The sequence below is a fragment of the Canis lupus genome, chromosome 3, assembly GCF_011100685.1.
Source record: "Canis lupus familiaris isolate Mischka breed German Shepherd chromosome 3, alternate assembly UU_Cfam_GSD_1.0, whole genome shotgun sequence".
In the NCBI taxonomy this organism is placed as follows: Eukaryota; Metazoa; Chordata; class Mammalia; order Carnivora; family Canidae; genus Canis; species Canis lupus.
The window spans coordinates 56,121,423-56,133,606 of NC_049224.1; the positions used below are offsets into that span (position 1 = coordinate 56,121,423).

Here is a 12,184-nt window from a genome sequence, read left to right on the forward strand (position 1 = left end):
CTCTGTGAGGTTTCTGTTCATGTCTTTTGCCCATTTCGTGATTGGATTGTTTGTTTCTTTGCTGTTGAGTTTAATAAGTTCTTTATAGATCTTGGAAACTAGCCCTTTATCTGATAACATCATTTGCAAATATCTTCTCCCCTTCTGTAGGTTGTCTTTGAGTTTTGTTGACTGTATCCTTTGCTGTGCAAAAGCTCCTTATCTTGATGAAGTCCCAATAGTTCATTTTTGCTTTTGTTTCTTTTGCCTTCGTGGATGTATCTTGCAAGAAGTTACTGCAGCCAAGTTCAAAAAGGGTGTTGCCTGTGTTCTTCTCTAGGATTTTGATGGAATCTTGTCTCACATTTAGATCTTTCACCCATTTTGAGTTTATCTTTGTGTATGGTGAAAGAGAGTGGTCTAGTTTCATTCTTCTGCATGTGGATGTCCAATTTTCCCAGCACCATTTATTGAAGACCCTGGAGACCCTGGATCGAGTCCCACGTTGGGCTCCCTGCATGGAGCTTGCTTCTCCTTTTGCCTGTGTCTCTGCCTCTCTCTCTCTCCCTCTTTCTGTGTTTCTCATCTGTCTTGCTTAAGCTAAAAATTAATGCATTTGATTGCAAAAAGAAAATAGGTCTGTCGTTTTTGGTCTGGGCAATTCCACTGTTGTATATCTGCCCACCTTTGTGTATTTCATATGTGTGTTGCAGAGGAGCTCCTGCTAGTATGCAAACCATGTGCTATTCTTCTGTTATATTCTGACCACTCGTACATTTAGTCATCAGACGTTTCTGAGAACTTTCTATACAAATTCACTGTGTTAGGCACTGTAAATGCACAGCTGTGAATAAGATTTGGTCCCTGCTTTTGAAAGATCACAATCTGGTGGGAAGAAATAGATATTTCATCAAATAAATATATGAACCAGAGCAGAAGGAACCCAGAGCAGGGGAAGATAACTCTAGGAGTATTGGGGAAAGCTTTACAGGGGAAATTATATTTGATCCAGGATTCAGTGGGTAAATCAGAGTTTGCCAGAATGGGGTGGGAGGGGGGAAGGGCATTCCAAATACAGTGAACAACATATGCAAATGCTCGGGGTGATGAAAGATCATAGAATGTTCTGGAAACTGTTAGAGGTTCATTATGGCTGGAGCATAGGGTGAGCACCATGAAGTGACAGGAAATGGAGAACTGACTCTTCTCCAGCTTGCTAGTTCTAGAATTCATGAAGAAAAACATACAGCATTTAGTGGTCAGAATAGTTCATCTTGCTAAGATCTGGAAAGTGGGAGGTTGCAGGGAAAAAATAGTTTAAGGATGCCGACCCAGGTGATCTAGAAGCAGCTTCAGATTGTCAAGAAAAAATTAAAAGAAAAGAAGAACAATCACCCTTTTCTAATCCCTGAATAGTTACTTCACCTGTCAGGATATACCTGAGCAATACTGGTTCTTGCAGTATTTACCTGCAGGTGTTTATGGATATCTGTAATTGGGAAGCCATATGGGACTCATACAGGTCAGTCCTAAGGCAGCCTTAGCACTGCTGCCTCCTCTGACTTCTCCATTCGGTCCTACTGAGGTAACAACTTGAGCCAAGCTGTATCGCCAGACAGCCCGCTTGCTTCCGGTGTAAAAATCTGAACCAAAAAACTCACACCTGCAGTTCACAAAGAAGGGTTTGGGCACACAATGAGAGGTTAATTTCCTGCAAAGTGACACTTGCTAGTTTGTCTTTCTGAAAATGCGGTAGATTAAGCATTGAGTTCATCCAGAAAAGTCTTTTCTGGTACAAAGTGAGGCAGAAAGACTGGCTTGTCAAGCATGTCTGGGTACTGCATCTCTGAGCTCAAACCCAGGAGGAAGACTCTTCCACTCTATAGTCTTATGGGCAGGATCTTTGCCAGCTCAGAGTATAATTTTGCAGTTTTCTTTCCCTGGGACATGCTGTGAGCCTAGAGCTGTGAAGTACGTTACATGAACGCACCCGTTTCTAACTGTTCTACAGGATAGTCTTGGCTGGAATGGGAAAAATGCAGATACGGAACCCTACAAAGAAGGAGCAAGGAACGTATGGATGCTCTGTGGCTAACCATCTTGGTTCAGATGTGGAGAGTTCTCCAGTGCTCTACGCAGGTAATGCCCGTTGTTGAAACCTGAGATGCTTGGTTTGGGATTTTCTAGGGCAGCAGCTCCCAAAGGTCAGCATGGACAGCAGAAATACTCGAGGGCAGGGGGGTTGTCTAAACACAGATTTCTAGACCCCATTCCTGGAGCTTCTGACTCAGTAGGTCTGGGATGGAATTCAAGAGTTCACATTTTTAACACGGTCCCAAGTCATACCAATGCTGCTGGCCTGTGGACCAGATCTCAAAAATGTCTGCTTTAGAGCTTTGCCGTCTGAGAACTGGGTGTTAATGAGACAGAGTTTAACTGGCAGCATTGATAGTATGAACTTCTCATTTTTTAAGTGCCACCAGCCAATGCAAGTGAATAATTATCCTCTAAAAAGGGCTATATACCTCCAGAGGCACACCTACCAGTCCTTCAGAACACTTTCAGAGGTGATGTAAATTTACTGTCTTCCCAGAAGGCAGATGGTGTCATTTAATATTAAAATGTGCTTAATTACGAAGGAAGACTTCTGGGTGGTAAGTTGTAAGCAACGCTTCCTTGTGGTAAGTCCCTGTTCTGGGATTATAAATAAAACGAGCTCCCTCCTCCAGCTATCTGCCTTGTGGTTTCTGGTATCTGTGGCTCACAGGGAGTAAGAGGAGGAGAGAAGTACCAGGGATTAGAATCCAGCATTCGGACAACTGAGTTCTGAGCTTGGTAGCAGGTGCCTTGTATCCACACACTGAGAAGGTTGGACCAGTTGAATTTAAAAGCTCCTTGAACCTGTCTGGCTTGAGCTTTGCCCCTAGCTGCATTCCCCAGGTGGGGCCTTCAGGCCTTGACTTTTTTTTTTTTTAAGATTTTATTTATTTATTCATGAGAGACACAGAGAGAGAGAAGCAGAGACACAGGCAGAGAGAGAAGCAGGCTCCATGCAGGGAGCCCGACGCGGGACTTGATCCAAGGTCCCCAGGATCACACCCTGGGCTGAAGGCGGCACTAAATCGCTGAGCCACCTGGACTGCTCCAGGTCTTGACTTTCTGTGCTCTGACCCTCCTGTGAGCATCAGCCCTGAGGTTGGGAATTCCCAGGAAGAATGGCAGTCCCCTTTGGTGATCATAAGTCTCCCCTTAGGCCCATCGAGGACAATCCAGATTCCTGGGAGAGCTGGTACAGCATGTCCTCTGGCTCCTGAATCCATGGATACCAAACAGTCCACTGAAATGCACTCGTTTTGCATGCACATGCATAGGTGACAAAACAGGCCTCTCCCCACAGTGGCTCACATGCTGATGGTAGAGTAGGGAATGCAATCATGGAGGTCATCCTCCGTAGAGGGATACTCTGTCAACACCCTTTCTGGGTTGTTGCCTTCCCTGACCCTCACATGCTCCTGAGAGACCCCTGGTCAACCAGCACCTTCTCCTGCCTTAGCAGCCACCGGCCTGTGTGGCTTGGAGTCTCCCACCAATCTGAGTTGCTTGAGGCCAAGAGTGGCTGTTTTCCAACTTTGCACTCCTGTTGTTCAGCTCAGGCACAAAGTTTATTTCCTGAGTGAGTTAACGAAAGCATCTGCTTAAAGTCCATGTTTCTCAAAATCCAGGGACATAAAAGTCCTTGATTAGGTTCTTGATTCTTGGTGACTTGTTATTATTTCCCCATGCAAGTTTTATGTCAGTTTGTTCCAAGTTTTCCTCCCAGAGAAAGAGTCAGCTGGTCCGAAGCCCTGGTGTGTTGGATCCTGCCAGTTCATGCAGGGTGGCACTGCAGAGACATTGGCCCTGCCCTCCCCTGCCTCCTTGGCTTTTTATGAACTGCTGAATTCCATCTTTTTTGATTTATCAAAGGGAGAGTTATCTTCTATTCTGGTCATAAAACCAGAATAACCCCATAACCCATCTATGGTTGTTGCTGTGCACCCTGTGGGTATCTCTTTGACTGTGTCCGTCCATCTGTCTGCCTGTCCATCTGTGCACTAGGCACCCCCTGGCTGTGTATGTGGAAATCCTAATGGGCACCATGAGGGATACAGAGAGAGCCAGACTCTGCCCCTGCTCTTACAGAGCACAACCAAGTTTACCAAATGCAGCAGGGTTTAATCGGAGCAAAAGCCTGCACCTAACACAGTTTCCTGCTCCCTTTGAATTAAGAGGCACCTGCCATCTTGTCTATTGAAAGAAATATCAGCAGACTGGAACACAGCCATCTGTCCGTTGTGGTTGGAGGCATCATAGAGGCAGCCCTGCAGGCAGACGTGACAATCCAATGTCCTGTAAAAGGCAAGTATGGGCATTTCCAGTGTGGGGGGGTGAAGGGGGGCATGGCCAGTCTACTGTTGCCAGGAGATGTCAGCTGGCAGTTTGACATCTCAGACCTCAGCCTGATTGGCTTAAAGATCTGATTTTCCAGCAACCTGACAGTGGATCTGTCTCTCAAGGGTGAGACCAACTCATATGAGACCAGTGTGTAAAATAGAATCCCCATTTATCCCTTTCCAGTGAGGACTGTGACTGCCTTGCACACTGGCATGCTCATATTGGCCAACCCAGGACACTGTGTCTCTGTGGGCAGAGCTACATGACAGGCCAACTTCTAGTCCTGTAGTTGCTGAGTAAGCAGAGTGTCAGGGAGGGGATTTGCTGGAAATTGTTAGATGTGTCCCCCAGCTAGGCAAAAACCAGGTTTGGGGGTGGGAATATTAGGGTCTCCTGGCCTACACTCTCTCTATCCTGGACAATCCTAAGGCAAGCATAACCAGTCTATGCCTCAGTGGCTCATTCTGCATTGTTTGCAATGGCAGATAAGCTTTCTTTCTGACTCCTTCTTTCTTTAATAGAAACAACACTTGCAGTCCCAACTTGCCCTGATGTCAGGCCATTCTTTCTCTTTAAATCACAGATTCTTAAGTCTTAACCTGGACCCATGCATCCCCAAACTGGGATAAATGTTATATCCTGCACACATGTACATTTTATGGGGTCAGGGGAGCTGTGTGAATAATTTTGATCAGTTTTTCAGTGAGATTTGTGAACTCTTTGCAATGAAGATCTATTTTAAGGTGACTGAGGGCATGCCCGTGATTTACTGTACATTCATTCATTGCCAGGGCGACTGTGTCTCCCTCAATTCCAGCTAATAGGGTCCCTGTAAGTTGTAGCCACTTCAGATGAATCTGACAGAGACCGTGGCCCAGATAACCAGGGTGACCCAGGGAGTCCTTTTGCTGTTCTTGGTAACATAGTGACCATGCATGTAGTGAAGTGATCCTAGGACACATCCCCCTACCTTCCAGGCACTCCCTCACTGTGATGATCTGTTCCTTTGCCATGTTTCCAGAGCTGCATCTTTGGCTCATCAAGCAGTGGAAATTTGCTAACCCCCAAGGTATTATTTTTCACCCCTTGGAAGTCCCTGCAGTGTTTGGCCTACGCAGACTTGCAAAATCCCTCCAGCCTCCCAACTGACTCCACCCACAAATATGTGAGTTTTCTGGCAGAGCGCACCTACCATTACAGAACGGGCCCGCATTCTCTGGCCGCATGGAGGAGAAAAGCAGAACGGAACTTTGCAGTTGCCAAGCCACAAACGGCTAGAGTTTCTCCAGCCCTACACCTGCAGAGGATTCTGCAAAATAGATCTGACTTCTATTAAGAGAAACCTCAACTTTTAACATTATTTCTAAATTTCTTACTTCCACAATAGTTTAAAATCAGGCATTCAGGGGATAAGCCATTGAAAGGATCCTGGTGTATTACTTGCTGTCATAAGTCGGGGGCCGGATTCAGTGGCAACTGCTCTTGTGAGTGAAACCTCCAGCAAAGACATTAAACTCGTCTGGGTTTTATTGACTGGGCCAGGCCCCGTCAGCATGTGGGCCTCTTTCTGACCTTTCTCTACCTCCTTCCTGCCCCTCGCCTCTGCACCCCTGGGGTCTGGATGGAGCTTGGTGTTGGGAGCACTCCTCTGCCTCCTCCCCCACTCCTTTCTCCTACTGGGAGCTGCCCCATTGGGTTTTTCTTTTCCTGGCAGCCATCCCCTATGGGCTGGACCCTGGGGACTCATCAGGACCTTTCTTCTCAAAATAAACCTGTCTCACTTTGAGTTATGTGCCATTTTAAATAAACCTATAGTGAACTTACTGTGTTTTCTTATGGGCAGAAGCCATAGGAACAGCTTTTTATGGAGATCCGTCTTTTTAAAGACAGATGGGGAAGGTGGTGAAGGGTCAGAAAACTTGGATTTTACAGACAGTTCTGTCCCTGGCTCATATATGACCTTCCTACCCTCGTCTCTACAGTGGGAAAGGCACCATGTTAGTGGAAGGAGGGACTTTGGGTTTCATGGAATCCAGTCCCTCATTTATAGGTGAGGGCAATAGAGCATTTACAAACTTGAATGCTGCTTCTCAAAATTATATTTTCATATTGCAAATTGATACTATTTCCGTGAATCAGTGGCATGTATGTATTTTTCTCTTCTCAGTTAACCTTAAAATATTTTCCAGTAATTATAGTGAGCTCATCTATTCATACCTTTTAGACAGATTCATAGGTTTTTTTGTTGTTGTTGTTGTTATGGCCAAATATGTTTTAATTCAGGTATACAGATATCCAAAGTGATTGTCTCCAGTCACTCTTAGGTAATATTTCAGTAACTGTATTAAATATTAGAACCTGCAAATCTGTATGTTTAAAAGTTAGAAGTTTTAAGTTGCACAAGTTATTTGCCTTCATCTTTAAAAAGAATTTTTTTTTCCCTTTAAAAATGGAGGAAGATGAGTTTAAGCTGCATCCTCTCTGCCACCTTCTGGCAAGAAAGAAAAGCTCATCTGAGAAAAGTTACTGATAAATCTAGCTGTGCATTTTTTTTTCCCTAGTGTTAATGCTTAAGTAAGAACATCATTTATTTTATAATTATCTATCATTTACTTTGCAAATTTCTATAAATTTCTATAATTTTCTATTTTATAATTTTCTATTGCATGTATATTCTGTGTTGCTTGTTTTTCATACTCAAGCTCATTAGAAGTGCAGCTAACCTGAGTCTCTGCTGTAGCATGGTTTTTGTGTGTCAGGCTCCTCTGGATGCCAGAAATTCTACTTGCAGGGGTAGCCTTTGTAACAAGGTAAAGAGACGGTTAACTAGAATGTGCACAGAGATAGGGGAAGAGAGAGAGAAATGAAAAGAGAAAGAAAAAAATGTGAATAAAAACAACCTAAATCTCTACCAGCAGGAGAAAGAGGCCATGAAAATATATTCATTTCCTGGAATACTATAAAGTAGTAAAATGAATAAATTAGAGCTGCTGAATCAACACAGGTAAATCTTTAAAGCATGATCTTTCAAGAGGGCTACTAAGAAGGTTCAAGGTGGGAGAGAGTGTCATCTTTTCCACAAATGGTGGTGGTGCTATTGGACACCCACTTGCAAAAGAATGAAGTGGAACCTTATATCATATACAAAACATAACTCATGGTGAATCAAAAACCTAAATTTGAAAGTTAACACTATGAAGCCCTTAGTACAAAACAGGCACAATTCTTTAGGTCACTTTAGTCACTTTAGGTTAGGCAATAATTTTTTTTTTAAGATTTATTTATTTGAAAGAGAACAAAAGCAGGGGTAGAAGAAGAGGAAGAATCTTAAGCAGGCCCCGTGCTGAGCAGGGAGCCTGATGCAGGGCTTGATCTCATGACTCAGGGATCATGACCTGAGCCAAAATCAAGAGTCCGACACTTAACTGACTGAGCCACCCAGGAACCCCAGGCAATAGTTTCTTAGCTAGGATATAAACACCAAAACAAACAAGTGGGTCAACAGGCTTCTTCAAACTGAAAAACTTTTTTACTGCAAAGGACATGTCAGGAAAGTACAAAGCCCACAGGATGAGTGAAAATGTTGGCAAATCATATATTTGGTAAGAGATTGTCCAAAATATAAAAGGAACTCTTAGAACTCAGCAAGAAAAAGACAACCTCGTTTAAAACAGACAAATGATCTCAGTGAACATCTCTCCAAAAATGTACAGATGACCAATAAGCACATAAAAAGATGCCCAACGTCCTTAGTCATTGGGGAAGCCTAAGTCAGAACCACAAGAGATACCACTTTCTTTTCTTTATTTTTTTCAAATTCTATGAAAATCAATTAACATATTGACGTATTATTAGTTTCATATGTACAGTTTAGTGACTCATCAGTTGCATAGAAAACATAGTCATGAGATGCCACTTTCCTCTCTGTAATGGCTGTAATCAGAATGTATAAGCATTAAAGATCATAAAAGTGTGGAAAATGTAGAGAAGTCAGAACCCTCTTGCACTGCAAGAGGAATTTAAAATCCTATGGCTGCTTTGGAAAATAATCTGACGGTTCTCCCAAAAGTGAGACTCAGCAATTCCACTCCTAGGTATACACACCCACGACAAATAAAAACACACATCCCCACAACCCTGGTGCATGAATGCTGATAGCAAAGAGTAGGAACAATGTCATGTCCATCAACTGATAAATGGACAAACAACATGTAGCACATCCATGCAATGCAATTTTCTTTGGCCGTAAAAAGGAATGAAGGGCTGATCCATGCTAACACATGGATAGATCTTGAAAAACTGTGGTGAGTGAGAGAAGCCAGACACAAAAGATTACATATTGTGTAATTACATTTCCACGAAGTGTCTAGGACAGGCAAATCCACAGAGACAGATAAGATGCTGCTGGTGACTAAGAGACTAAATGGCAGGGATGACTAATGGGCACACATTTCTTGAGGGGATGAAAATGTTCTGGAATTATCAAGTAGAGATGGTTGCATGACTTTATGAATGTGCCAAAGAAGTCCCTGAAGTGTACCCTTGGAAGGGTGAATTTTACAGTATATAAATTGTATCTCATTAAAATCATAATCTGAATACCCACAATAGGATAACACTACAAAGTTTTCAAGACAACACAATCATAGGTACCACTTATCAGTATGTAAGTAATGGCAAAAATGCACAGATGTTCCCAGGAAGGATGGACACCAGTGGCAGGGTTGTCGGTACTGCCAGGAAAAAAAGGAGAAAAAGTTTGGGGCAGGAACTTTAGCTTAGCTATGATGCTTTACTGCTTAACCAAGAATTAAAGCAAATATAGTCCAATATGAATGGGAACTAATTTTGCATCCTAGACCCGTGGTTTTTTTGGTTTTCCTCTCCACCCTGCCTCTGCTGTGCTGTGGGACATTGGTCCTGTCACATACTCAACCGTGATTCTCTGTTACAGAATAAGGGATTGGAGGCTGATGACCAGCCCTAAAATTCTACCCTAGATCCTTGGTCTTTTGCAGGAATCTGGGACAAATGGAAGTAAAAGTAGGAAAAATGCTTGAGCTAAGATACCTGGCCAGTCTGGGCTTATAACTGAGTGCCAACAAACTTCTTACCCAATATCAGGAAGACTGAGGAGGGAACCCAGAAAGATCTCTCTCTAAAGAGCCAAAGAGGAGATGGAGGGGTGGATAGTGACCTGGATGAAGGGGGTGACGAGGTACAGACTTCCAATTATAAAGTAAAGAAGTCATGAGGATGAAAAGTACAGCACAGGGAATATAGTCAATAATACTATAGTACATATATTGTAGTTAGCATTTCATAATTTGTATAATTGCTGAATCCCTGTGATATACACCTGAAACCAACTTAATATTATATATCAACCCTACTTCAATGAAAAAATTTTTAGTGGAAAAAAAAAGGTAGTTACAATGTCCTTATCAAGGAGTTACTTGGAGCTGAAACACCAGTCTGTGAAAAACTCATTTACCTATATTATGATTCAAACACTATAGTTGTAATGATAAAAGAAGGAACCAAATACTGTAAGAATCTGTGATTTGGTGAAACCGGAATTTCACCATTTGAAAAACATCTTTCACAGAGGGTGATTTGAAGCAATGTAGATGGCCTTGACTGGAAACCACCCAGGTCTTGGTCTTGGTAGTTGAATATAGAGTCCTTATGTTTTGAAAACAAGACCCAGAGAAGAGGGACCTGACCAAAGGGATAAACCTAGTCCATGGGAGAGCTGAGTTCACTGCTTCTGAAGCTAGCACTCCTTCTGCTCCAAAGGTCCCCCCTATTTTCAGTTTTCTTGTCTCCTTATAAAAAGTAACACATCTCATTATAAAATAATTAGCACAGCAAAGCATTAAAAAGCAAAGAAATTCCCATAATTCCATCACAAAGACACAACCAGCATTTCCTCTTTGTTGCATTCCTGCAACCTTTTCTCATTAAGTCAGAATTTTCTCATGACACTAAAAAAAAAAATCATAAATATAATTTAATTGCTTCACAAATGATATGAATGCAGCTCAACTAAGCCATTCTCTTATTTAGGGAAAGTTAAGCTGCTTATACTCTTTACAGTAACATATAGCTATATAAGGAACGTTTTTTGTGCGTATAACGTTTTTGTGTTGTTGAGATTAATTTTTAAAACAGATTAACAGGATTAGAATTACTGAATCACAGGTCATTCAATGTTTTTATAATATCTTAAGGCATTAAAATTTCGATAACTCAAAATGCTTATCACAAATTGCCTTCTAGAAAGAGTATCTTATTAGTGGTGTGGGTTTAAGCCCTACATCCCTATCAGTGTTATGCTGCCCATGGATGGGAAAGGATAGGGAAACATGTAGGTGGGAGTTTACAGGATTAACCCCCTACCGTATATAGACAAGCAGGTGGTGGGAAGCACCAGTGTGCCCAGGTAACAGTGGGGTGCTTGGTGCTCCACAACATGAGTAGAGGGAAGGAAAGCCTTTCAATGTCTAAGAGATGGTGGTCAGAACATATGACATAAATTTAAAAGTAGTTTCTTAATCATGAGATTTTTTTAGGATTAAAATTCTGTTGAGTATACCTAAAGTTTTGGTGATGTCTAATGGAATTACTAGCTTTCTTTACTGGGTTTAATAATTTCCCTTACAGGGGAGGATTTTGAGAACATTTTTGTGGTACAACAAAATGATATGGTTAAAGTCCTATATGTAGCTCATCTCTCTGACAATTATTTTCACCCAAAAGCCATTGGTTTATATTACGTAGTGTAGAGTTCAATGGTAGTCACTTAACATCTTTAAATCACAAATCTCTTTGATCCTCTCTAAAGAAAAAGAACCATTGCTTCAGAAAAATACATTCACCTACAAAATTTGGCATATAATTTTCAGAATACTTAAAAAGAAAACCTGAGGATCATCTGCTTGCACCTATTTTATGAACTAAACATTATGTTGCTTTTGGCCATATTAAAACTAATTTGTTTTTCTCAACCTATGGTTTTTGAAATGTATGCCCTCTTCTATATTATGGTTATCCATTTTTAAACCATATAAAATCCTTAAAGGAGAGAAAATGAGTGAAAGTATCAGTGAGGGTGACAAAACAGGAGAGACACCTAACTCTGGGAAACGAACAAGGGGTAGTGGAAAGGGAGGTGGGCGAGGCGTTGGGGTGACTGGGTGAAGAGCACTGAGGGGGCACTTGGCAGGATGAGCACTGGGTGTTATGCTATATGTTGGCAAATTGAACTCCAATAAAAAAATTTTAAAAAATCTTTAAAATTGCTACAATTATTTTTAAGTATATTTAAAACCTATTCTCCCACTCAGAAAGGCTACCCATCCCTTGCTTTCCCCTACTTCTGCCTGTGATACAGAAGTCTTCCCAGCACCCTCCTCTCTTAATACTATATTCAATCAAACAATCAATCATAGGTGGTTGGAAATTCCACACATTTTTTCCATCCATTCAGCAAACATTCACTAAGCATGTGCTAAGTCCAATCTCGTTCTTTAGTGTGCAGGGATGAATAAGACCTGGTGTCTACAGCTTTATAGACAAAGAAACTATGATATAACAAATGCAGAAATCTGTGTGTATGAAGTGCATCACACACCTACAGGAGAGAATAGTTAAGGCTTCTAAAGGATTAGAGGTTTACAGAACAGATGATGTTACAACCAGGAGATTTGGAACAAAAAGAAAGGCCATTTGAAGCAGAAGAAACAGCATATATGCAAAAGCACAGAAA

The 12,184-nt window shown here is 41.8% G+C and overlaps 1 protein-coding gene across 2 annotated transcripts in view; it reads left to right on the plus strand.

The window, feature by feature from the left end:
• Positions 1-12,184, plus strand: part of ADAMTSL3 (ADAMTS like 3) — a 337,319-nt gene that overhangs the window by 279,104 nt on the left and 46,031 nt on the right. For both annotated transcript variants that reach the window (XM_038532980.1, XM_038532981.1), the window contains exons 22-23: positions 1,991-2,118; positions 4,249-4,377. In XM_038532980.1, the coding sequence (XP_038388908.1) occupies positions 1,991-2,118; positions 4,249-4,377 (257 nt within the window). The remainder of the gene's footprint in view (positions 1-1,990; positions 2,119-4,248; positions 4,378-12,184) is intronic.